This window comes from Phocoena sinus, chromosome 8, assembly GCF_008692025.1.
Source record: "Phocoena sinus isolate mPhoSin1 chromosome 8, mPhoSin1.pri, whole genome shotgun sequence".
Lineage (NCBI taxonomy): Eukaryota > Metazoa > Chordata > Mammalia > Artiodactyla > Phocoenidae > Phocoena > Phocoena sinus.
The window spans coordinates 105,492,565-105,519,193 of NC_045770.1; the positions used below are offsets into that span (position 1 = coordinate 105,492,565).

At 55.8% G+C, this 26,629-nt stretch overlaps 1 protein-coding gene across 5 annotated transcripts in view; it reads left to right on the forward strand.

The window, feature by feature from the left end:
* The window catches only part of LRP5 (LDL receptor related protein 5), a 108,521-nt gene that overhangs the window by 33,595 nt on the left and 48,297 nt on the right, over window positions 1-26,629 (forward strand). For all 5 annotated transcript variants that reach the window (XM_032640996.1, XM_032640995.1, XM_032640999.1 and 2 more), the window contains exons 3-7: window positions 753-950; window positions 5,182-5,378; window positions 6,338-6,469; window positions 22,960-23,356; window positions 25,279-25,450. In XM_032640996.1, the coding sequence (XP_032496887.1) occupies window positions 753-950; window positions 5,182-5,378; window positions 6,338-6,469; window positions 22,960-23,356; window positions 25,279-25,450 (1,096 nt within the window). The remainder of the gene's footprint in view (window positions 1-752; window positions 951-5,181; window positions 5,379-6,337; window positions 6,470-22,959; window positions 23,357-25,278; window positions 25,451-26,629) is intronic.

Consider the following 26,629-nt stretch of genomic DNA (forward strand, 5'->3'; position numbering starts at 1 on the left):
CCGTCAGTGCATATCCCTCCCCAGTCCCTGGCAGCCCCTGATCTTTTTCTGTCTCCATAGTTTTACCTTCAGCAGTGTCGTATGCGGGAACCATAGAATGTGTAGCCTTTTCACGTTGGCTTCTTTCACTTAGTAACAAGCATTTAATGTTCCTCTGTGTCTTTTCATGGCTTAATAGCTCACTTCTTCTTAGCACTGAATAATATTCCATTTTACATATTTTAATTGCCTTTTAGAAGTTCATTTACAGCGTTTTCATAGTAGCAAAAATTCAGAAGCAACGCAAACGTTCAAAGTGGTTTCACTTAAATAATTTACCGTACTATATAGCCATTAAAAGAACAAGGAGGATTTCGACTAGTAAGAAGAGGATACCTAGAATATGTTGCTAAATGAGAACAAGTGGAAACAAGTATATTTGATTATCCAACTTTGATTAAAAATTAATATATTACACGGAATTCCCTGGTGGTCCAGTGGTTAGGATTCTGTGCTTTCACTGCCGAGGGCCTGGGTTCAATCCTTGGCTGGGGAACTAATAAGATCCTGCAAGCGGTGCGGCCAAAAAAGAAGAAAAAATTAATATATTACTGACTGCTTAGAAAGCAAATCAGAAGTAATGATACCCTCGGCCCGGAACATTGGGCGAGATTTCAGGGCAAATTCACTGTCTCTGTTTCACACGCTTGCATTCATATAGACAGGAAACAAAAACGAGCTTTTCTCATCGTGGCTTCTGTCCTCCTTGTTAGGTACATGTACTGGACAGACTGGGGAGAGATACCCCGGATCGAACGGGCAGGGATGGATGGCAGCACCCGGAAGGTTATTGTGGACTCGGACATTTACTGGCCCAACGGGCTGACCATCGACCTGGAGGAGCAGAAGCTGTACTGGGCGGACGCCAAGCTCAGCTTCATCCACCGCGCCAACCTGGACGGCTCCTTCCGGTAAGTTCCGCCTGGCTCTGGGCCCCCACCTTCCCCGCGGGGCCCTGGCCAGTCCCAGCTGGGCGTTGGCTGATCCTTCCCAACTCAGGCCAGTGGTCTCACACCTGAAACCCTGGGGGCCTGAGGCCTGCAGGCCTTTTCAGAGCCGAGATCCATGACAGTGCACACACCATGTCTGACATCCCACCCGAGCAGGGTCTGGGGTGGCATCTGCATCTGTTTTATAGCAAAATGTAGAATGCTTATTCTAAGGGGGATCGCAAAGGCTAAAGAGCCCTACATCCAAAGCAGTTTCGTGGCTCCTCAGGGTGTGAGCATCGAATTAACGTAGGAGCCGGCAATTCTGCTCCTAGGTTTATGCCCCCAAAGAATTGAAAATTGGTATCGAAGTAAATACGTGTACACGAATACCCATCGCAGGAGCATCCACAATAGCTAAAAGGTAGGAACAGCTGAAATGTCCACCAACAGATGAGTGACGGATGGATAAGCAAGATTGCGGCATATCTGTACGATGGAGTGGTGCTCAGCCATAACAAGGAGTGAGGCACGGGTGGATGCTGCACCATGGATGGGCCTTGAAAACATGCTGCTAAGTGAAAGAAGCCGGACACCAAAGGCCACAGTGACTCCATTGATGTGGAACCAGAACAGGCGAATCCTTAGGGACAGAGGGCAGACTGCTGTTTCCGGGGCTGCGGGGGGAGGGGAGATGAGGAGTACCTGCTTGGTACATTCAGGGTTTTCCTGTGGGGGTGGAAATGTTTGGGAAATAGCTGGTGGTGATGGTTGCACATGGTGTACGCAGCCCTGAATTATTCACTTTGAAATGGTTGATTTGGTGATATGTGAATCTCACCTCAAGACATTTTTTGTATGTTTGGTTTCTTTTTCTTTTAAATTTATTTATTTAATTCATTTATTTTTGGCTGCGTTGGGTCTTCGTTGCTGCGCACGGGCTTTCTCTAGCTGTGGTGAGTGGGGGCTGCTCTTCGTGGCGGTGCGCGGGCTTCTCATTGCGGTGACTTCTCGTTGCAGAGCACGGGCTCTAGGCGTGTGGGCTTCAGTAGTTGTGGCAGGTGGGCTCAGCAGTTGTGGCTCACGGGCTCTAGAGCGCGGGCTCAGTAGTTGTGGCGCACGGGCTTAGTTGCTCCGCGACATGTGGGATCTTCCCGGACCAGGGCTCGAGCCCGTGTCCCCTGCATTGGCAGGAGGATTCTCAACCACTGCACCACCAGGGAGGTCCTGTTTTTGGTTTTTGATTGCGATATAATTGGCGTATAACATTGTATTCATTTTAGGTGTATGACATTGTGATTTGTTATATGTGTATATTGCAAAATGATGACCGCAATAAGTTTAGTTAACATCCATCACTGTAGAGAGTTACGTTTTTTTTCTCCTTGTGACGAGAACTTTTAAGATCCGCTCTCTTGGCAACTTTTAAGTACACAGTACACTGTTGTTAACTATAGTCACCATGCTGTGTGTTACATCCCCAGGACTTACTTATCTTATAACTGTAAATTGGCACCTTTTGATCCCCTGTACCCATTTCACCCACCCCCCTCCCCTGGAACCAGGGGTTCTCTGTATCTCTGAGTTCTGTTCTCTGTATCTATGAGTCTGGGTTTTAATTTTTTTTTTTTTTTTTTTTTTTTTTTTGCGGTACACGGGCCTCTCATTGTCGCGGCCTCTCCTGTTGTGGAGCACAGGCTCCGGACACACAGGCTCAGTGGCCATGGCTCACGGGCCCAGCTGCTCTGCGGCATGTGGGATCTTCCCGGACCGGGGCACGAACCCCTGTCCCCTGCATCGGCAGGCGGACTCTCAACCACTGTGCCACCAGGGAAGCCCTAATATCTTTTATTGAGTTATAATTAACATACAATATTATATTAGTTTCAGGTGTAAAACATAGTGATTCAATTATGAAATGGTCACAATGAGAACAGTTAACCATCCATCACCAAGCAAAGTTATTATAGTATTATTGGCTGTATTTCCTATGTGTACGTTACATACTTCCCCATGACTTATTTTTTTTTTTTAAGATTTGATTTTATTTAAAAATTTATTTATTTTTGGCTGCATTGGGTCTTCACTGCTGCGTGCAGGCTTTCTCTAGTTGCGGTGAGCGGGGGGCTACTCTTAATTGCGGTGCACGGGCTTCTCATTGTGGTGGCTTCTTTTGTTGCGGAGCATGGGCTCTAGGCGCGTGGGCTTCAGTAGTTGTGGCACATGGGCTCAGTAGTTGTGGCTCGTGGGCTCTAGAGTGCAGGCTCAGTAGTTGTGGTGCATGGGCTTAGTTGCTCCATGGCATATGGGATCTTCCTGGACCAGGGCTCGAACCCACGTCCCCTGTATTGGCAGGTGGATTCTTAACTACTGAGCCACTAGGGAAGTCCCCCATGACTTATTTATCTTGTAGCTGGAAGTTTGTACCTCTGATCTCCTTCATCTGTTTCATCTGTTCCCCTACCCGCCCCCTTTGGCAAACACCTGTTGGTTCTCTGTATCTATGAATCTGTTTCTCTTTTGTTTTTTAGATTTCACATATAAGTGAAATCATACGGTACTTGTTTTTCTCTGTCTGACCTTTTTCACTTAGCATAATACTCTCCAGGTCCATTCATGTTGCCACAAGCGACAAGATTTCATTCTTTGTTATGGCTGAGTAGTATTCCATTTGTGTGTGTGTGTGTGTGTATACACACACACACACACACACACACACACACACACACCATCTTTTCTTTATCCATTCAGTTCATCTCTCGACAGACACTTAGGTTACTTCCATACCTTGGCCATTGTAAATAATGCTGCAGTGAACACAGGGGTACATACATCTTTTCAAATTTGTGTTTTCATTCTCTTTGGGAAAATACCCAGATGTGGGATTTCTGGATCATATGGTAGTTCTATTTTTAGTTTTTTAAGGAACCTCCGTGCTGTTCTCCATAGTGCCTGCACCAATTTACATTCCCACAAACAGTGCACGAGGGTTCCCTTTTCTCCACATCGCTGCCAACATTTATCGTTTCTTGTCTTTTTGGTAATAGCTATTCTGTTCTTCCTCTTCTATTTTTTGGAATAATTTGAGAAGGCTAGGTATTAACTCTTCTTTGAATGTTTGTTAGAATTCACCTATGAAGCCATCTGGACCTGGACTTCTGTTTTGGGGAAGTTTTTTGATTCCTGATTCAATTTCATTACTAATTATCGGTAACTATTCAGAGTTTCTGGTTCTTCACGATTCAGTCTTGGAAGATTGTATGGTTCTAGGAATTTATCCATTTCGTCTAATTTGTTGGTATATAGTTGTACATAGTATTATCTTATGATTCTTTTTAGTCAATAAATCTTTTTAAAAAGTGACATGAAGAAAACAGGGAAGAGGCAGTGTCAGGTCAGGCTGGGAAAGAGCGCGAGTGTATGATTTTTGGTTGTTCAGTGATACCTTTTGAGTGTGACTCCCTCCTCAGTGCTGTACCGGGGACTGAGGACACGGTGGTGACCACCCATCCACAGCGTCCACCTCAGGAAGCCTGTAGTGGGGCGCGGGTCATTAAACCAGATAATCGCATGCTACCAGCTGTGTGAATTACGATTCTATTACCGTCGTTCATAATCTCATTAAAAACAAGTTCTCAAAAAAAAAAAAAAAAAAAACAAGTTCTCGTTTGCTGGGTGTTATAAATACACAGATGAGAATAGCTTTTTTTTTTAAACGCTGATACAAGTTTAATTTGCTTTGATAATATAAATTATTGACATCATAGGAATGAGCCAGTATCAGTAACTTTGGTCCGATTTGTGTTAATGTTGTTAAAGCATCAGGCAGGACAGGTGTGCTTCTCATCAGCTTGTTGTCACCAGGTGTGGCTTCCTCGTTGCCACTTTTCTTCCTTCTTTCTTCTCTGTGGGGCACTTTGGCAACAGCCCCCCTTCTGGAAACGGGTTAGACAGGGAACAGCTGGGTGTGCAGGGCCTCCCACGTCACTGTCAGGGGTGGCGGGAGGCTGGCTGGGTCTGGAAGGTGCCCTGCGCACCCTGGCAGAGGGTTCCTGGGATGCCCTGGCCTGGTCTCACGCTGCTCCGTCACCGCTCCTGTTGTCCTGTGTGATATCGATGGGTCAGCAGTGACAATGGAAGGCTTTCAAAATGGGGAGCACAATGGGAACCTCCTGACGGCTCCTCCACCCGCCTCCCCCCCCCCCCCCCACAGGCAGAAGGTCGTGGAGGGCAGTCTGACGCACCCTTTTGCCCTGACGCTCTCTGGAGACACTCTGTACTGGACAGACTGGCAGACCCGCTCCATCCACGCCTGTAACAAGAGGACTGGAGACAAGAGGAAGGAGATCCTTAGCGCTCTCTACTCGCCCATGGATATCCAAGTGCTCAGCCCAGAGCGGCAGCCTTACTGTAAGTTGGGGCCAGGCTGGGGGTGGGGCAGGCTGGGAGAGGCCCCTCTGCAGAGCTGGTGTCAGGGTTGCTTCAGGAAGGGCCCTGGCCCAGCGGTCCTCGGGGGTGGCAGAGGGATTCCCAAGGAAGGTTGCCCTGTTTTCAAGGCCCAGTGGAAGTTACGTGTTTATTCATGAAAAATCTGCTCCAAGTCAAAGTTCTCGGCCTGGGGTCCCCATGGGGTCATGGCAGGGGTCCCTGATGGTGAAAAGCTCCTGTGACAGGCAGCCAGCAAGCAGGGCCAGGGCCTTGGGCTCACCCACTCCCCCGAGGACCACCACCTGTTCTTACAGGGACCCCCACTGGTTCCCATGGGGACCACGGAGCGGGGCGGATTCTGGCCACGGTGCTGTTGAAGGTTCCAACTTTGTCCTTAAGAGTGGGCTCCCAGGGGTGGGGCTCTCTGGAGTTGTGTTCTGGGGAGAACATCGTGGTCCTCACACGCAGGTGGGTTTAATGCTTTACATTTCATGGGTACCACCCTCCACCCTGTCCTGGGCGGAGTGAGATGCCAGGAGTGTTTGTCAGTCCATTTGCATGCTGGTTGTGCCAGGGCTTGGGAGAATGAAAAGCATTGTCATCAGCTACCAGAGGCTCGGCCCAGTGGCCAGGTGTGGCCACCAAGCTTCTGTGCAGAGCCCGTGGGGTCCAGGCATGTCACAGAGATAAGACAGGCCTCTGCTCCAGGACCCCCCCGACCCAGGGCCTCACCTTACCACGCAGGCAGATCCTGGGATCCTGCCAGGGAGGGCTGGGGACAGCCTCCGCAGAGGAGGTGTCCTTTGAGGGGCCCTGAAGAAGATGGGGTTTCTTGTGGTAGGAGAGGGGGCAGGGCGGGGAGGATGCCCACACCAGGAGTGGTGGGCGTGGGTGTCTAGGGCCCGTTCCGGAACCTTCTCCCGCCTGCCCTGTCTCCCCAGACCACACGCAATGTGAGGAGAACAACGGCGGCTGCTCCCACCTGTGCCTGCTGTCCCCGAGGGAGCCCTTCTACGCGTGCGCCTGCCCCACTGGTGTGCAGCTTCAGGACAACGGCCAGACGTGCAAGGCAGGTGAGCCAGGGAGCGGCTGGCGGGAGGGGCGGCCACCCGCCTGGGTGCCCCACGATCTGCTTTCCTTGGGGAGGGGTTCACGCGGCCCGGGCTCTGAGCGCTGGCAGCCGAGCAGCCGGGATTCAGGTCAGATCTGGGCTCCACTGCCTGACGGGCGAACGACCTTGGAACTCAGGTTCCCATCTGTAAGACGAGGTCGTGCCAGATGGGCAGAGACCCCAAGTAACAAGCGCACTGCCGGCATGTGCCATCGCACCCTAAAAGCTGGCTGTCTTTGGCTATTAAATCAAAACTGTGTTCATTGTAACAAGAGCAATGGTGTTAGAGAGTGTGTGACAGGAGGTTCCCAGCAGACACATCCTCCTCTCCTCCCGCCCCTTCCAAGTGCTCCCACCGCTGTAGTACCTCGGGCCCTCCTGGGAGCTCATGTCTTTGCTTTTCTGCTTTTTCATGAGCGTTGATACGGAATTTATAATTCATTTTTTAAAAAAATATTTATTTTTGGCTTTGTTGGGTCTTAGTTGTGGCATGTGGGATCTTTCGTTGTGGCGCGCGGGTTTCACTTTAGTTGAGGCCTGGGGGCTCCAGGGCACATGGGCTCTGTAGTTGCAACGCATGGGCTTAGTTGCCCTGCGGCATGTGGGATGGGATCTTAGTTCCCTGACCAGCGATCGAACCTGCGTCCCCTGCATTGGAAGGTGGATTCTTAACCACTGGACCACCAGGGAAGTCCCTGTAATTCATTTTTATCCTTGCATCCCATTCACATGGACTCTGTGCTGTAATAACCCTACCCCCTACCCCCATACCCCGGCATGCCGTGGAAACTTAGGTTGTGAACACATCCTTAATGGGAGTTTTCTTTGGATGCACCAAGTTCGGTTGATCTCCGGCCCCCCCACACAGGTGATTTTCTTTGCTATAGGTATTTTTCCACCTCTTTATTCTCCCCTTTGGTTTTCGGGCACTTGCTCTTCAAAGACTCGTGCTATTTTTAAAGAAGTGTCGCCCTTCTCCATGCACTGCCTGGGGGCCTTTACTGCCAGGTGTGGGGTTCAGGATGTGCTCTCCCAGAAATGAGATGCATCCAGGATACAGCCTGTCCCTGGGGACATCCAGGGCCCAGCACAGCCCAGCAGGGGGGCTGGCTACTTGAGATGGACGGCCAGAGAAGGTCCTTCCCAGGAGGCACCATTTAAGTTGAGGCTTAGAGGATTAGGAGGGAGAAGGAACAGTGAGAAGGAAGAGCCTGTGGGCTGCTCTGAGGCAGGAACCAGTTGGTATCAGGACTGACCTCACAGGTGTCTGATCTGTGCAGTCACACGGTGCCTCGAGTTCAGAAGGGCCCCGTGCTTGGTTTCGTGCTCTGTTGTTGACTTGAAATGCTTAATAATTTTTGAACAAGGGGCTCTGCATTTTCATTTTGCAGTGGTTCTTGCATGTTATGGAGCCAGTTCTGCTTTGTGTATTGGAGAAACTAAGGGAAATCTGGAGATAGTCTAAACATTTCCATGTATCTAACTCTGCTGTTTTGTCCACGTGTGTCTATACATTTCACTTGACATCATTGCAGGAGCATTTGCAATGACAAGAGGTACGTATGCTTCAAAAACCTGCGTTTTAGTCCCTGAAGAATGTTTTATCAAGCGGGCATACCTTTGAACCATGTTTCCCTTGTTGGACATTTCTGTTCTGTTTGTGTTTTTGCGATTTCTGAGTCCTGCTGCCGTGAGAGTGCTGGCTTGGGGCCTGGCCCTGGAGCTAGAAGGGTCTGGATCTGCCGTCTGTTGCTGCCATCGATGGGTGCTGTCTGCCCGAGCCCTGTGTTGGATCGATTGGTGATGTCTTCTCTGGGAGAGGGAGGGGGATGCAGGCATGGTTGCCATCTCTGCCCACTCCGGGTGTCTGGAGCCAGGCTGCATGTGGACATTTGGGGAAGGAATAGGGATGGACACAACCCCCCAGAAAGGTGGATCATGCAATAGTGCCTGCCCCGACGGGGGACCTTGTGCAGCCGCTTCTGTTAAGGGGCCCAGGAGTGGGGTGTGGGAAAAAATGAGGTGTGAACCCTCTTAGAAGCCCAGAGTCATGGTCCAGTGAAGTTGCACAGCTGGAGAAGCCTGGAGTTCCAGAAGCGACTTGCCCAGGCTACCCTGGGGTACAGAGAGCTATTGGTCATCTGGTGCCTGGTGCCTCCCTTCCTTATCTGTGAGATGAGGGTGGGTGTCACGGACCATCCCCTGCCAGGGAAGCTGTGGAGGACCCAGTGCATTAACAGGAGTTGAAAGTGCCTACAAGGTGCCCTGTGAGTAGTGGGTACACAGTATACGGCAGCCATGCCCCCCATTCACACCACTGGCAGCTCATCAGGCCCAAGGGGCTAGGTTTACCTCTATTGTCCAGGGGTCCTGCCACTCCTGGGGGAGGCCCCATTTCTTTTCCAACCAGAAGAGGCCGAGGCTGTAGGCTCCTTTCGGGTTCCCAGCATCCCAGTAGCTGGAGCCTCTGAGTTCTGGGGACCACTGCCCAGGGTTGAGCCCTTTGAGAGCATTTTGTTCCCTCTGCAGGCATTAACTGCGGGGCGAGGAGGCCTGGGGTGGAGGGCTTCCTGGAGGAGGGGCTGGAAGCTCTGCAGTGGGTGCTGATACCGACACCCACGGCAGGCGGGGGTGGGGGTGGGGGTGGGTAGAAACTGGGGGATTAGCAGGAAAGCCTGTCCTTCCTGTCGGAAGCTGGTTCCCAGCCTCCTTCAGGAGGACGGCCAGCCCGCAGATTACCCGGGATTCAGCTCTGCGGCCACCTTCCCTGGTCTTACCAGAACTGTTTTCGCGCCCCCCGAGCTGTGAAGGACACTTTTACAAATAACCCAGTTGGAGAATGCCAAGTGCGCGGAAGAAAAACGTTTTTGTTGTCATTCCGAGGGGCTCCTGCTTGGATGGGGGTCTGCACAGAGGCAGGCGCGGGCTGTCTTTACACGGAGCCTGCATCCTCCAGCTTTTGCTCCAGCTGCCCTGTCTAGGGTGTTAGGTCAGAAGGAGGGAAGAGCTCACAGAGGGACAAAAGCCATGGGACAGGAGCCTTGCTTTGCATGAGAATGTGACTGCTGGGGTCCTGGTTTTTATAAGACTGGTTCCCACCCCACTTGCTTCCCACTAATGCACTGGTTAGTTCTGGGGGTCAATGGCGGCTTCTATACCTTCTGCCCTGGACCTGTTTGAAGTTAAAGGGGTCCAGGGCAGCTGGGGTGGGAAAGGGTAAACAATTTTCTAAATATTTTCGTTGAAGTCGAGAAGAAACCCAGAAGCTTCTCAGAGCATTTCAAGGGTTTGCCCCCAAGATGGCTTTCTGGAAATTCGAGGTGGTTCTCAAACATCTCTCCATATTCTTCAGCCGGGCATGAGTGAGAAAGGGGTTCTGTCCCCGAGGGCCTTTCTGTCTGTTTGGACGACAGAGCGAGTCAGAGACGGTTCTGTGAGCGAGGACCTAATGGGGCCTCGGGCCTCAGATGTCACAAAAAGTGACGGCTCCGTGGCAAACTGGGGGCTTTACGACACGGGTCTCTCACCCTCCGGTTTCTATTCCTTGCCACAAAATATCATGTTAAAGGACAAGTTTGATTAAAAGGCCCAATCCTATCACCTGAGCACGGTAGCTGCTTTCCTTTTCTTAGGCGGCCTTCCGAGCTGCCAGCCTCCTTTGGCGATGTAGTTTTGCATCCTGGTGGACATAAATTACACGTGGAATGTGGGTTTTGAGTGCTGACGATGTGCAGGGTATCAGATGTGAACACTGCCTGGAGACAGTGGCTGGTAACACAAGGGTAATAGGAAGAAAACGAGACACTAAATCCTATTGAATGTCACCAGCAGAGCTCTGAGGACCTGGTGCGGGCACCTCACTGGCCGGAAGAGAGCAGTGCCCATGGAGGGCCGCCAGGGTCTTCTGAGGCCCGGTGTGTCCGGTGGGAGGATGGAATTCCGGGGCTGGCCGAGGAGGCCCTGGGATCACTTGGGGATCTCTTCTTGGCTTTGGAATTGGTGAGGTCCAGTGTGCTGGGGGTTGGTGGTGAAGAGCCGAGGCCACACAGTGGGGGCTCAGGAACTGGCCCTGGGCTAGAGGAAAGGCCTTCGGGAAAGACAGAAATGGACTAAGCCCGCGCAGGTGTGACTTCCATCCAGAAGGGGCTGGGTCAGAGGCAACAGATATAACATGGCTTTGGTCTGCGGTTGAGAGCCTGCCAAAGGTTTTTGGGGTGAAAAGGAAATTCCATCTCAGGCAAACCCAGAATTTAGAGTGATTTTCAATCACGTGATGGCTTTCTATGTCCAGTCTTCCTTTTACGATACCTTAACTCACGTCCAGGCTGTGTGATCTTGGGAAATTGACTCAGCCTCTCTGTGCTTCTGTCTCCTCAGATGTAAAAAGGGATGATCGTAGTACCCGATTCATGGGGTTGTTGAGAGGAAGGCCTGGATGCCCAACAAATATGAACTGTGCTTGCATTTGAACTTGAACTAGGAGCCAGGCAGGCAAGATGGCAGGAGAGCAGTTCTTCCCTGGACATTTGGAACCAGAAGTGGACGTGGAGGCCAGCTGGTGCCGAGAGGAGCTGGGAGGGGGCGTGGGGTTTGGGGAGCCCTCCTCACACAGCCGGTGAGGGCGCCGGGCACGTGGCTCTCCTTTCTGTGGGATGCAGGCCAGCGTCGGGCTGGAGGGTTTCTGGGTTGGGGGTGGCAGGGGCCTGGCTGTGTTGGAATTGCTCGGCCCCTTATGTCGCATCCAGGTTCCCCGGCCCCAGCAAATCAGTCTCCACGACAAGGGATAGGGCATGGGAGGTGGAGAGCTGCCTCTGCACTGGACACGAGCCCCAGACAGCTGCTGGGCAGCGGGTCGGGAGCCACCCGCACAGCCGGAAACACCTCAGGATTTGAAGCCAGGGCGTGACTTGCGGATTCTTGGGGCTCTCATCCCAGGCGTCTGACCTTTTATGCTTCGTGGAGCTGAAGGTGAAGAAGTTTTTGTGACATGTGTGAATCCCATCTTTTCCTGATTTTGAGCAAATGAGAGCCAGCCCTGTGTAGGGGTCACTGCCTTCCCCAAGGAAGGAACTGAGATGGGGTGATGCTCAGACCCCAGTGAATGGGAGCCTGCGACATCCCAGGGACGTGTAGGGTCCCCCGAGAAGCAGAGGGTGCGGTGGGGGCGGAATCGCTCGCTGCTGGACGCCGGCAGGGCGGGGAGTCCGTCAGCGCTCCGAGCTGCAGTTTCCTCGCCTGTGACCTGGGGAGATCAGAGGACCTCCCCCTGCTCCGGGTGCGGGGGTGGGGGGGGCGGGACACTCAGGATGGGAGACTCCGGACTCCCTGCCTTTGGCCTGAGGGGCGTCTCATGTCCCACGGCCCTGCGGGTTGGGTAACACCCACTGGCTCTGGGGTGCCGTGTCTCAGGTCCCCAGGGAGGGTCCTGTAGGTTCTGAGACTGGGAAAGATGTCACAGCAAGTGGCCCCTCCTCAGCTCTGGCCCTGCTGGGGGCTGGGTGAGACCTGGGGGGCCGAGTGACTCTTGTCCCCCAGGCGCGAGGGGGCCAGGAGCCCATCCTGGGCCAGGCCGTGCGCCCGCACGCCCTCCAGCCTGAAGCACCGGCCTCCCCGCACCCTCCCTCGCAGCTGCACAGACGGAGGTGCCCAGCTGGCTTTGGTTTTCCCCATGTTTTTCCAATTATGTGGAATGGGCTAAAAACGGCAGCAGCGGGGCCTTCTTTGGGAGTTGCCACCACGTCCGAGGGAGACTCCTGCTGCCCTTGGGCTGGACCTCTGTGGGACCTGCCCTGCTGTTTTGACTTTTGTCCCTGTGTGTTCCTCGTGCCCGGAGGCTTCTGGGCCGTGCACCCCCCTCCTCCGGGCCTGAGCAACCTGGGCAAGTGACCCGTGCGCCCGTGTCCAGGGCGTGTGGCTTCACCGCCTGGGGGTGGTCAGGCTGTGCTGTGGCGTCATTCTCTCCCCCCGCCCCAGCCTTTCCAGATGAGGCTGCCGTCGGGGCAAGGCGGGAGTTGGGGGCTTGGTGATTTACAGTCCGCCTGCCGCACCTTGCCAAGAAGGAGTTTTAACAGATGTTCTCGGGGACAGGAAACAAAAAGACGGCGGGGGTGTGGCCGGCAGAGGCAGCGGGAGGAACAGAGGCGTCCACTGTCGGGTCTGATGGGCAGACTGACAACTGGGCCCCTCACATCCATCCGTCTGTCCGGGAGGATTAGCCGAGGCTCAGGGCCAAGGAATAAGGGGTGCGTTTGTTCCCAGTCTGGCTGTCTTGTCACTTATCAGGGAAGTAGGTCGAAGGGAAAAGAAAAGAGGCCCTTGTGGCTGAGGCCGCCGCCGCCCGGGCTGTGATTGGCGTCGACTCTGCAAACAGAAGGCAGCTGCTGTTCTCAGCCATGGACCGTGAATTTTTAATAGCAAGAAAATCAGATTGCACAGTCCCAGGAAATTGTGTAACAAGCCCAAGCACTAACTTTTTTTTTTTTTTAAGAAATTGAGGTATAACTTGTGGACAATAAAGTGCACAGATTCTAAGTGTACGTTTTGATGAGCTTTGACAGTTGTATACATCAGCCTAACCACCACCCCTCGACAGATACAGAACGTTTCCACCACCCAGAAAATTCCCTGGTGCCCTTGGCAGCTCCCCCTGCCCCACAGAGGCAGCCGCTGTCCTGACTTCTATCACCGCGGATTAGTTTTGCCTGTTCCGGAGCGTCATAGAAATGGAGCCACACAGCATGTGTTCTTTTGTGTCTGAGTCTGAAGACTAACTTTTAAACCTAATAAAAGAGGAGAGGGGAGCATGTCATATTCTTAGAAAGAGAAAAGTGTCATCGTGGGGCTGGGGCCCAAGGCAGACGGCGCCTCCCGGGTGTGTCAGCTGTACGGATGCCCGTGTCCACTGGCCGCAGAGTTAGACTGCGGTCACCCCCCTCCCCTACTAGCCCCGTTCCTCCCAGCCTGTCCGATGTGCCCCTTGCTTCTGCAGCTGAGCCCAGCTCCAGCCTGGCCCTAAACTGACCCCGGAGCTGAGACGGCTTCCCTCAGCTTTGGAGACAAGTTCTGGGCTCTCAGGGTCCAGGTCCTGGTAGACCCCCCAGCTCCCAGGCTGCCCTTCCTGGCCATGTGCCCCTTGTGCCCTCTCTGGCTTTGGTGACAGCTGCAGATTCCCTGTCTGGGTACCACTGACTGTGCCCTTGGGCCTGGGACGACTCTCCAATTCCATGTGCCCTGGGGGCGGTGACCAGAGGCCCGGGGTGTGCTGGGCTGACCCCTAGGGCTCCTGGCTTGTCATTAGAGGGAGAACAGCAGGCTCTTTTTCACCCTCTGGCTTGTCTCCAGGCCGCCTTCTGAGCACCTGCCTTTCTGCCTTTGCCTGTGCTGTGCCCACGGCCTGCAGCCCCTTCCCTTTGGCTCCTTCAGGCCTCTGTTCAGATGCTGCCAGCCCCCCGGGAGGTGTGTCAGGCTCTGTTCCCACCTCCACGAGGAGGGAGGGATGCTGGCTTCCCATAGGCCTCGCCAGGCCCAGGAAGAGAGCTGGGAAGTCAGTTAGCTGCCTTCAAGAGCTTTTGCTGTGTAAGAGCTGAGGTTCTTTGGTCGTCCTGGGACCGGGAACGACTCTGGCGACTGTGCCAATAGGGGCCTCCCCGTGTCCCTTCCCGGCCACCCCCAGGGACAGGCTTGGGTGGGAGTCAAGACATCTGCGTCTGTCCCGGATCCCACAGCATGTGGCTGTGACCCCGATGAAGTGCAGGATTTTCGTGCCTCGTTGACCTGGGAGTTATCGGACAAGATCGTATCTCTGAAAGTGCCTTATAAGCTGTCAAGTGCAGGGCGCTTGAGTTGGGTTCAACCGTGTAAACCACTGATGCTCGACCACCTTTGAGCTAGAGAGGTGGCATTTTCATATGACTCAGCCCACTCTGTGATTTTGGCCTCCACTGCTGGGCAGGGTGGGCAAGCCCAGTAATAACGTTTCTGTGCTCATTGGTGCCTCCTGGGGGCTGGGGGGGGGAGGGTGGCGCTGTGTGAGGGAGGGTCTGTGGCTAGCCTGCTTCATAGCCAAGGACAGGCAGAGCTTGCTCAAGGCCATGGAAGAAGGGACAGAGATGGGATCTGAACCCGGGCAGCCTGGCTCAGGGTCTGCCCCAGCCCCTGCCCTGCACCGCCTGGGCCCCGGGGGCGTCCACATGTGGTGAACCAAGGTCGTCTGTGGGACACCTCTGGTCTGCCCTCCTTGTGGACCAGCAAGGCCCCCTGTGTGGGCTTTTTAAAGAACTGAGCCACCTGCCTGAAGAGGTGGGACGCAGACTTCCTCATGCAAGTCACCAGCTGTCTGACAGCCCTCAGCCCGCACTCCTGCCTTTCGGGGGACCAGGCTGCCCACTTCTAATTTGTCCAGCCGGCCACACTTTGTTCAAACGTGTCTCTCTCTCTCCCCACCCCCCATGGGTACCTGGGTGCGTGTTCAGTGCCGCTGGGAGGGGACATGCTCTGGGGCGGTGGCCTCGAGCTCCGGGGCTCACCCGCTTTGTCATGGGACCTCCCAGCCTCTCTGGGGGCCTTATCCACACCCGAGTCCTACCTGTGAGGAGACAGGCCAGCTTACTCGCTCAGGGTCGCTCAGTGAGGCAGTGGGGCTGGCCTCTGGGGGGGGGGTCACAGGGCTGGCGCTAACCCGGCTGCTATCCGGCCACCCCTGGTCGCAGGGCAGGGGTGACGCCATGCACACAGCCCCAGCTCCAGGCTGGGGTGCCTGTCTGGCTGGTGGTTCCCAGGGGCTGCAGCCTCCCCGATTGCTGGCCTGGAGGCCGGGGGTGGACCGTGCGGGGGGACAGCTGCTTGGGCCTCGGGTTTCCAGCGGAGCCGGTGCCCGACCTGGCCACTTCCTCTGCGCCTTGTGACCCTGCGGCCGCTCGGCGCGGTTTCCTGGGCCTGGGTGTCAGCTTATGGTCTCAGTGTTTGTCCAACCACTTACCCCCGGGGGGCAGTGGAGAAAATCAATTGCTAAAATACAAAAAGAAGCCAGCCGGCTGCCGGCTGTGAAGCTGTTTATGGCCTTAGAAACTGCAGCGTGGAGGGCGGCCTGTGCTGGGCCTGGCTCTGCCTTTGTGGCAGGAGGAAGCTTCTGGGGTTGGTGCGGCCTTGGGGGGACCTTGGGGCGTGAGCCTCTGTGTGTGGGGGGCTGGTCCTTCCCGCCGGGGGCCGTGACCTTAGACCTGCAGTTGGTTCAGCGGGGGATGGAGGTGATGTCCACCCTGCCCGCTGGGTTGGAGGGCGGGGAGGTCAAGGGCCCTGCCTCTTTCATCGGCGTTAATTTGGTCAGTCTATTGCCTGGGATGCGCTGTTACTTTGCCCTTTAGTGAAAAATCCCTTTCCCCACGTTGGGGCTTGGAGGGGCTTAACCGTGAGGCCCTTTCAGGTAGGTTCCCACACTGGGCGACCACCAGCAGTGTCCTGCCGGGCTGTCTGGGGGGCTGTGGGTGCTTCTGCCCCATCCTTTCCTTCTCCTGTTGTTCTGCACCCCCAAACAGCTCAGAACCTGGAGGTCGAATAGATCGCACCCCGTCCCCCCAACCCCGGCCTGTGGCAATTTAATGGAGGGCTAGGACGCTTCTCCCCCCCCACCACAGGTGGCCTAGTGAGAAAGACCCGGTGGGTCCCCGGAGTCCAGACCCACCTCCCCACCTAGACCGTGCGATCCTCTAAGGACGAATGCGTGCACCCCTCTTTTAAAGCCTTGGTTTTTTCTTGTTACAAAGTAACATTTGTGTTCACTATAGGAAGGAAAACATCCAAAACACTACTGGAGAAAATAAGAAACACCCTTAATTTTGCCACCCAAAGATAGCCGCTGTTAACATCTTGAGGTGTTTCCTATCCTTTCTCCATGCACGCGTTCACAGCTCTCTGCGTGACTTGTATTGTATGTGCCGCATCACGGCTGACTTTCCTGCTTATCATGGCACGAGCTTTTCCTGCCTCTGCCCTTCTCCAGAGTGTGCTGTCTGGGCTGTGTGTAACGGCTGACCTGGACCCCCAGCCCCTTCATTTATGTAATGCTTTCCTTTTGTGGGATCTTTTTAGATCATTTACAGGTTCTTTCCCTCGGGTGTGTGGGTTTCGCTGTTTTCACCAAGCCTCAGTGATCCTCTGTGACCAGGAATCCATGTGCATTTCTAGCTGCTGCTTTGGGCTGGCTTCTCAGAGGGGAAGTTGCCGGGTCAGAGGGTCCCTGAGCCACATTGCCATCCAGGAAACGTGTGCCCGGGACAGTCCCCTGGGAGGCTGGGGGGATGTGCAACCCCCCCCCCCCCCCCCGGAGCGTTAACCCGTCTTGCAACCGAGCTGGTAGCCACTGGCCTCCTGCTTCTACTTGCAAGTTACGGAGAAGTTACCCATTCTTCGTGTTTATTGGTTGTGTTTTTTTTCTTCTGTTAATTTGTGTTTATGGTCTTTGCCTGTTTATTGTTGCGGTCTGGGTAGTTTTCTTGTTGATTTATACGCCTTTTACCTTTCTTTAAAACACTTAACAGACTTTGTTTTTTAGAGTAGTTTTCGGTTTACAGGACAGTGGAGTGGAGAGCACTGAGAGCCCCTCTGTACCTGCTCTCCCTCCTGACGCAGTTTCCCTTAGTATTAGAATTGATTTCTAATATTGTAAAAGTCACACGTATTTCCCATGCAGGGGTCGACACACCGCCACCCACGGGCCAGATTGCTTGCTGCCTGTTCTGGGGCAGCCGCGGGCTAAGTTTCGTTCTTACATTTTTACATGGTTGAAAGAACATCACGAGAAGAGTGTTTTGTGACCTGGGAAAATGAGAGGACCTTCAGATTCCAGTGTCCACGGAGCACGTTTTCTTTGCACACCTTTGCCGACCCGTCGTCTGTGGCAGCTTTCAAGCTGCCGCGGTGGAGCCGAGGGGTTGAGAGAAGTGGCCGTGGCCTTGCAGAGCCTGGAGCGTCTGCCACCTGGCCTTTGACAGAAAGCACACAGACCCCTGCTGGAGACCGGAAGGCTGGCTGGAATGGTCCAGAGATAGCACTGCAGGTGTTCACCTGGGTTTCCTGCTGGCCTCTGTTCCAGGTGGTTCTCTGTGTGTCTTGTGGCTGGGCTTCTGCTACAGGCACGAGCTACCACTTGCACGAGGCTTCCTTGCAGACAGGGGTGGGCTCAGAGCTGCCCCGGCGTCCTGCGGGCAGAAGGTATTCAGGGAAGAGTCGTGGCCTGCGGGACCATGCAAACCCTCGGGGGGCACCCAGCCTCCGAACTCAGACCAGACCCCACGGGGAGGGGGCGGTTGATGGTCAGCCCCACTCCTGCCCACGGGGCTGCAGAGCGGCCCCTGCGCCCTCCGGCCTCCACGCTGCTGCCCATGCCAACCCTTCTGTCTGGAGTTCCTGCCCTTGAACCCATCCTTCTATGGAGACTGTCCCCTTACCCTCTGTTCCGCACTTGTTGGGAGCTGAATGGTGTGTGTGTCGCCCCCCACCCCCGCCGAATACACACAGTGAAATCCCCACTCCGGAGCCTGTGGATGTGACCTAACTTGGAAGTAGCGTCTTTGCGGTTGTAACCAAGTTAAGATGAGGTCATGCTGGATTGGGGTGGGCCCTAAACCCAGTGACTGGTCATCTTATAAGAGGGAGATTTAGACACAGACACACAGGGGAGGAGGTCACGTAAAGATGGAGGCAGAGATTGGAGGGATCCAGCCACAAACCAAGGAACATCAGGGATCGCTGGCAACCATCAGAAGCCGGAAGGGGCGAGGAAGGATGCTCCCCAGAGCCTTCCACGAGAGCGCGGCCCTGCCAGCACCTTGGGTTTTGACTTCTGACCTCCAGGACTGTGAGAGAGTCAGTCTCTGCTGATTCGAGCCACCCGGTTGGTGGGGATGTTACAGCAGCCCTTCTCTGTGTCCCCTCGTTTGCGCGATCCCGGGCCTGGCACAGGGACGGTGCCCCAGAACGGACGGTGGCTTGGTCTGAATGGATGTTGGCAGGGAGGGAGGCCGTTGAGCTGGACGTGTCCGTGGCATTGGGCCCTCTGTCCAGTCTGCTTTTGTGTTTTGAGGCGAACATACTGCCAGGAAGGCAGTGCCCTGGCCTGGCCTGTGCCCCGTGCCCTGCGCTTGGCTCCGAGGCACGGATGCCCCCGCTCTTTCCTGCCTGCGTGCAGGGGGAGGGGCAGGGGTCAGGAGCCTGCCCAGAGGAGGCTGCAGGGACCTCTGTGCAGCCGGGAGGGAAGGTTTCACTTTCTCTGGCAGCTCTGTGGGGCAGGCTGTTTGTTTAAACAACCCCAGAGGAAACCATTTGGCCAAACTGTTAGTTTCTAAACAGTTTACTTCCCTGGTGTTTAAACGAACTCCTCCCCAGGCTCTGTGTCTGGTCCCAGGGAGGGGGTTGGCCTCTCTTCTTCCGGGCCCGGCACAGCGCCCTGCGCCCACCCCAGGGGGCCCGAAGCAGGCTGCCGCTCACACCTCCCTACAGACGACCCTGGAGGTTGCCCTAATGAGCATCTGCCAAGGAAGGGGCCCAGGCCCGTGGTCCTCTCTTCACGGCTGCCCCCGCTGGCCTGGCCCTGGGTGGCGTGCCCCACGCCTCTGTGCTGGGCACTGCCTGCTCCGACCTTCAGGCAGACAGGCCAGGCCGCGGCTCTTTCCTGGGGGTCCCGTTCTCTCTCGGCAAAACTCAAGTAAAAACCTCAAAGGCTCTGCAGCCCAAGGGTGTCGGAGACACTCCCCCGCCCCAGCCTTGGAGTCAATTAACACCTACAGATTTATCCCAGAGTTTAATTACTGCCTCAGCCACAGAGACTTAATTCTGAGGAATGCTGAAAATGGGGTTCCCTGATGGCGGGGTGTGCTTGAGTCTTTGTACCGACCTGGTTACCAGAGGGCTGGCACCAGGCACACTTCGTCCCTGGTGGCTCTGTGCCCACGGGGACAGGCTGCTGGAATCTGCTGCATGGTCACAGCCACATGGATCCCAGAGGCTCTTGCAGCTGGAGGCCAGTCCCCCGCCACCAGTCTCAGCCGGCCCCCTTCACAGGTGCCCGTGACCCCAGCTTTCCTTCCCAGCACTGATTCGTTAATGGTCTTGCTCGCTGAAGGTCTCTGTCCCGTGACCCCAGGAGCACCGTGGGGGCAATTCCCGCATCTTTTGTGTCCACCCCGAACCCCAGCACCTGGTCCGGGGCCTGGCCTAGTGTAGCTGCCCACAAAGAGACCGCGGGGGTGAGCGAGCCTGCTGGGCCGGCGCACCGATCTTGGGCTTCCTGCGTGTGCCAGCTCCGGGGACTGAAGTGTTTCGTGGTACCTTGCTGCCGTGTGTCCTTGGGCGGGGAGCTTAACCTCTCTCTGCATCAGGTTCCTCCTCAGGAAAATGGGGCGTGATCACGCCTCAGAGATCGGTGTGAGGACTATGCTATTTCAGGTGATTGTGTCTGGAGGATTGTGGGAACAGGGACGGGTGGAACAAGCTGGAAATATGTTTGGCGACCAAGCGTCTGGTTCCATCGGGACCCAGCATTTTCTGGGGAGCTCCCTCCCCCAGCCCCCATGGTGGCAGATGAAGGCAGAGCCCTCCGTAGAGTTTGGTTTATGGTCCCCTTGATGTCAGAGCTAAATGGGGACTCAGACACCATCAGGTTGGGCTGATTCTTCACTATAAATGAGGAAACTAAGGCCCAGAGAGGGTTAGGGACCTGCCCAGCATCACACAGCAGGGGCAGGGCCAGGAGGTTTCTGCCCTGAATTCTCCCTGCTTGTCCTAGGATGTTAGCACCTGTTCTGGGCATGGCCCTGTGTTGGGGGCTGCGGAGCGCAGAGGGGCAATGTGCCAGAATCCCTGTGAGCCACTAAGGGCGGTGCGCAAGCAGAGGGGCAGGCGGCATATATGTGTGGTCAGTCCATCCACTTGGAGGGGAGGGAGGAACAGCTTCCTGGAGGAGGAGGAGGCCTGTGACCTGGCCCTTGAAAAACAGGTCTGATGTCACTAGAACATTTTGGGAATGGAGCCCAGCAGAAGACGATCGGTTGAAATGCAGAATTCCCCTCCCCTCCCTCCAGCACATACCAAACCAGAACTTGCATGGACACCTCTAACGAAATCTGAGTTTGGATCTGGGACGTTTCCCACGTAGCCGGGCACCTTGGGCACCTCCCTTTTCCCCCCATCTGCCCCAGTTTCCCCAGCACTGGGCTCGTGAAGCCATGCTGTCCGTGCGCGCCCTCTAGCGGGAGGATCGGGTTATGAACTCTGGGCCTCAGAGCAGCACAGTCCGGATGGGGTTCCTGCCCTTAATTGAAATGCAGGGCAGGGGGCCCCAGAACCCCTGTAAAACGCTGGGTTCCGAAGGCTCCACCCCTGTGACAAAAAGCCGGTCAGTTGTTCGAGGGCTGTGGCTGGACCAGGCATGAGGAGACCAGGCAGTCGGCTGCAGAGGGTGCTGGGCTGCCCCCATCCCTCACAGCTGTGTAACTTCAGGTGGGTCCTTCCCCATTCTGGGCCTTTCATCAAACCAGGCAAGTGGCCCCCGGGTGCCGGAGGTGTCTGTGAGCCTAATCTTCCTGCTTCAAGGAAGCAGGAGCCTTAAGACCAGAAAGGGCCCGAATGAATGCGGACTGTGACCCAGCTCTGGGGGAGGGGCCACACCCTGACCCCAGCAGCCTCCGGAGGTGTCCGAGTCACGGCTGGCCAGCGCTCCTAGGGCCCCTGAGTCCATGTGAGGCTCCAGGGAGTAGCACGTGAGGCTACTTCTCCTGGGAGTTCTGATGAATCCAGGGAGGATCCAGGGCAGAGTCAGATGTGTTTTGTTTAGGGCAAGTTATGCTCAGAGACCGAGGCTGTCTTTGCCAATAATTTATCTAACACAGGTTCGCTGTGGGAATTAGGATTTATAATATTAATAATAATAGTTCACAAGCCAATACCATATGGGATAATGTCTCTTAATAAGTCAATAAAGAAATAATGTACTCCAAACCAATTACATCATTGTTCCAGGCAAAGGGAAAGTGAAGGATGTCAAGTCCAAATGTAGTTGAGGTGTACCTTGCTGTGAGTTGGCTCTCCGTAGTCAGTCCGTCCAACTAAAAGCTGGGTGTTGGGCTTCCCTAGTGGCGCAGTTGTTGAGAGTCCGCCTGCCGATGCAGGGGACACGGGTTCGTGCCCCAGTCCAGGAAGATCCCACGTGCCGCGGAGCGGCTGGGCCCGTGAGCCATGGCCGCTGAGCCTGCGCGTCCAGAGCCTGTGCTCTGCAACGGGAGAGGCCACAACAGTGAGAGGCCCGCGTACCACAAAAAAAAAAAAAAAAAAAAGCTGGGTGTTGGTTGCCGGCTCAGGTCCCTTGCTGCCGGGGCACGTAGCTAGCAGGTGACAGCACTGGTGACGGCGGGCCAGGTGGGCTGCTCTGAAGGTCGTCATTCCAGGGGCCCTTCCGTGGCTGTACCACTGCCTACGAGGAGGCTCCTCACCAGGGCAGGAACAGCTGTCCCCTCTCTTCCTGAGACTGTTGTGCGCTCTCACAGCACTGCCGACCAGGAGTGGCCTGTCCACGGCAGGAGCTCAGCCAGGAGTCGCCTTGCCCAGTCCTCACAGACCCTTGGTATTTAAAGCCTCAATGTCCATTGCGTCATTGTCCTTATCGAGAAGCCCCAGTGGAGCCCATCGCCAGCTGAGTGTATCGACAAGGACATGTCGATGACGTCACCCTGGCACAGCTTCCTCCACGTAAACAGATTCACCTTTAGATAAAAACAACTTCACTTAAGTCGTAAACAAGCGGATTGGAAATCACAACAAACCAATACACAACAGTACATGATACTGCTGGGGGGACAAAGGGGGAGATGGGGCACCTGCCCCCAGGGCGCTCACCCCTGTGGGTGAGACGGCCACCTGGGAGCGATGGACCTGTGATGACGTGTATGGTCATGGGACCTGAAGCTGCCTTGCTGGATGGGCGTGGGGAGGCAGGGTGGGCTTCAGGGAAGAGGTGGCATTTGAGTCCAGTTGGGGCTTTGAGGAGTATGGTGGGCGAGTGGGGCCTGGAGCCCAGGGCCCAGGTGGGACTGGTAGTTGGGGCTGGCTTGTGGCCAGGAGAGAGGCTTGCAGGGGAGAAGGGGGACTGAGTGTGAGGCAGCTCTTACACAGTGATTGAAGCCAGATGACCGTGTGGCTTTTGGCTGGTTGCTTAACCTCTCTGTGCCTCCTCCATTGTCTCATCTGTGAGATGATGGTACAAATAGCGCCAGCCGCACGGATCTCTCCTGAGGATGAACTAGTGGCTGTGTAGGAAGATCTCGGCGAACATTACCTAACATTACTTGTCCTTGCCAGGGAAGCCCCGGGGACCTGGCTGAGCCCCTCTCCTGCCACGCCCACTGCAGGCCCGGTCTCCTGTCCTGCCGCCGGCCTCTGACCCCACTGCTCGTGTGTCCACAGGGGCCGAGGAGGTGCTGCTACTGGCCCGCCGGACGGACCTGCGGAGGATCTCGCTGGACACGCCGGACTTCACAGACATCGTGCTGCAGGTGGATGATATCCGGCATGCCATCGCCATCGACTACGACCCGCTGGAGGGCTACGTGTACTGGACGGACGACGAGGTGCGTGCCATCCGCAGGGCGTACCTGGACGGGTCGGGGGCACAGACGCTGGTCAACACCGAGATCAACGACCCCGACGGCATTGCAGTCGACTGGGTGGCCCGCAACCTCTATTGGACGGACACGGGCACCGACCGCATCGAGGTGACGCGCCTCAACGGCACCTCCCGCAAGATCCTGGTGTCCGAGGACCTGGACGAGCCCCGTGCCATCGTGCTGCACCCCGTGATGGGGTAAGGCTGGGGGCGGGCGCTGGGAGCCAGGCTGCGGGGGGCCGGTGGTCCTGGAGCTTTCTTCCCACATCAGGATGAAGCAGATGGCTGGGCCCTGCTCCCAGAGTCCTGGTTCAGGAGAACTTGCCTTTCTAACAAGCTCCCAGGTGATAGGCTGATCTGGGGACCAGACTTTGAGAAGCTCTAACACAGAACTTGGTTACCTTTATAGAAAATCCTGGAGACCTTGGGTAAGTCATTTTTCCCCCTGGGCTTCAATCTCCTCACCTGTAAAATGGAGCCCTCCACTGGGGTGATTTCTGGTTTAATAATGGTAACAAGAGTGGTGGCCACTGCAACAGTTACTGCACATGTGCCAGATCTCTGCCAGGCACGTTCCACGTAGCAAGCACATTTTTCTCCTCCTCTCGCCCCGTGGGGTAGGTACAGTTGTACGGAGGAGGAAGCTGAAGCCCAGAGAGGTTAAGTGACTTGCCCAAGGTCACACAGATGGGAGGTGGGGATTGGACCTACCTCCAGGTCTGGTTCCAACTTTGCAATTTAGGATTCTGTGAATCTGGTCAATCAGTGTAGGAGCCTTTCTGAGACCCTCAGCTGCTCAGAGGGTAGCAGCTGAGTGCCTTCCTGGGACCTCATGACCAAGAACACGAAACTGGCAGGCCCCAAGAGGGGAGGAGTGCTGGGACCTCTTGGGGGCTGGGGCTGCAGGGGAAGCCCCCCGCCCTCAGTGCGGGATGTGGGCCCGCGTCCTGGGGATGGCCTGGAGGGGCTGGGAGGGCAGCCCTGGAAGGCAGCTGGTCCCGGGAAGGTCCCTGGGGGGAGTGACTAAGCTGCATTGACTGTAACCATGCCCACGAGGCACGTGCCCCATCGGAGAGCCCACAAGGCATCAGGTGCTTCTCCCGTTGCCCCAGGGCTGAGGCTCAGTGTGAGGCGACCCCGCAAGGTGCCTGCTGTGTGTGGGGGGCAGGGCTTGCAGCGCCTCTGCCCAGGGAGCCTGTACTCTGGTCCCCGCCCCGGGGCTTTCAGATGTGCTCTTGCTGTGGAGCTGCCTCTGTCTATGGAAGCCCAGCGGCACAGCCCTCAGAGGCGGGTCACGGGGCTGTGGCTGGACAGGCCCAGGGCTCGAGCAGCACCGTGGAGCCTGAGGGGGAGTGGACAGACAGACGCTGCTCTGTGTGGCTGTCAAGGGGCAGGGCCATCCCTCTGGGAGGGGGGGGTGGGGGTGAGCAGCGGGCCCCTGGGGTCTGAGGGCCAGGCAGGCAGGAGCTCGTGGCCAGCTCCAGTGTCGGGCTGCGGGCTCTGGGTTCGGGAGATGGGGACCTGCTCCCACTCTGCCACCGATGAACTCTGTCAAGTCACCCCCCTCTGTGGGCATTACCTGTGAAATGGGGGGTGGGGTCCCCCCTGGCCTCGAGTGTGAGGACCTCAGGAAACGGGGTCGGGTCAAGTATAAGATCACAGGGTTCAGGGGCGGGAGAGGAGAGGCCGCCAGCCCGGAAAGGCGCTGTGCTCAGGGCCCAGCTCTGGCCGCTTTCTCTGGGCTGAGCCCCCCGACCCCGGAGGGCCCCCAGCGCCCCACGGGATGTTGCTTTGCTTCTCGGGGCCGCAGAGAGCGCGTTGCCTGCTTTGTTTTGCACGTGGGAGCCCTTCAGCTACTCGAAGGAGGTTCCACTCTGCCTCTTCCTCCCCCTGGGAGCTCAGCCCCTCCCTCCCCTGGGTCCCTTGGCAGGGCGTCTGCTGTTTTGAGTCCTAGGGCCCCGTGTAGTTAAGACCCCTGTCTGTCTTAACTGTCTCGGTGGAGCCCCTGGTCCTGCACACAGGCTCAGGTGTGGTGGGTGGGTGGGTGCTGTTCTCAGTCCTAGGGGTGCAGCCTGGATGGGACAGATGGGCAATGTCACGGACATGTACTTCTTCTCCAGCCTCATGTACTGGACAGACTGGGGGGAGAACCCCAAAATCGAGTGCGCCAACCTGGACGGGCAGGAGCGGCGCGTCCTGGTCAACACCTCCCTGGGCTGGCCCAATGGCTTGGCTCTGGACCTGCAGGAGGGGAAGCTATACTGGGGAGATGCCAAGACGGACAAAATCGAGGTGAGTCATCTTCGTTGGTCCACGGAGCTGCTCAGCGCAGGTGGAGGTGCAGCGCTGCAGCCGTCGAGCCCTGATCTTTATGCAGAGGCTGGCCTGGCCGCCCCTGCAGCCTGTCGTACGTGTCAGGTGGGCAGCAGATAGATACCTGTGCTATGCTATTTGGCCAAATAGAATCCTTGAAGAAATAACTTACTATGATGTGTTTCTGACATACGGAAGGTATGTAGCTGAGTTAACAGCACCATAGGGTGTATGTGGTTATGTAAGATGTTATCACCGGGGACTTCCCTGGCGGTCCAGTGGTTAAGACTCCGCCCTTCCACTGCAGCGGGTGCAGGTTCAGTCCCTGTTCAGGGAACTAAGATTCTGCATGCTGCACGGTGTGGCCAAAAAAAAAAAAAAAAAAAGATGTTATTAAGGGGGAAACCGGGACAGGGTACGCAGGAACCCTCTGAACTCCGTGTGCAACTTCCTGTTTCAAAATACAAAGTCATAAAAATAACACACACCCACCGCCCAACCTAAGATATAAAACATAATGTAGCTGATGCCAGAGGGGACCACTCTCCTAAGTTTGACGATTCGTACCCAAGCATTAAAAGACATTTACTATGTGGACGTCACGCGGAACAGCACGCAGTCTTGTGTGATTTTACATGATTAAAGTGGTGCTCTGTACGCGTTCTTTAGCATCTTGCGTTTTGCTCGGGGGCGCGTTGTTTGCGGTGCTCTTGACCGTACGGTAGTTAAATTGGTCCCTGACGTTGGTGCCTCTCCTCGGCTGGGTGCCTCCCTCGCTTCCGGTTGCTTCTGCACGATCCTTGTCAGCTCTGGTCACATCACTGCTCGTTGATATCACCACCTGGGGGTCACCTTCACTCTTCTCACGGCTCCATGGGGAGACCCCCAGCAGGCAGCTTGCAGGGGGAAGGCGGGAGTGAGACTATGACCGTGCGTCTGTGTCACGGGGTTTCAAGCCACGCTTCTGAGCGGGAACGTGAAGGGGACTCAGGGCTGGGCAGATCCCTCTCCCACGCAAACCCAAGGAGCTGCAGTTGGCACCATTTCCTGTTGGAGTTCCCTATAAACTGTCACTTTTGAAAGGATCTTGTTTGAAGACACTTGTCTCTCTAGCCTCTGAGCCTGAAGGCGAGACCCTTGTTTCCTGCGGCGTGGCCA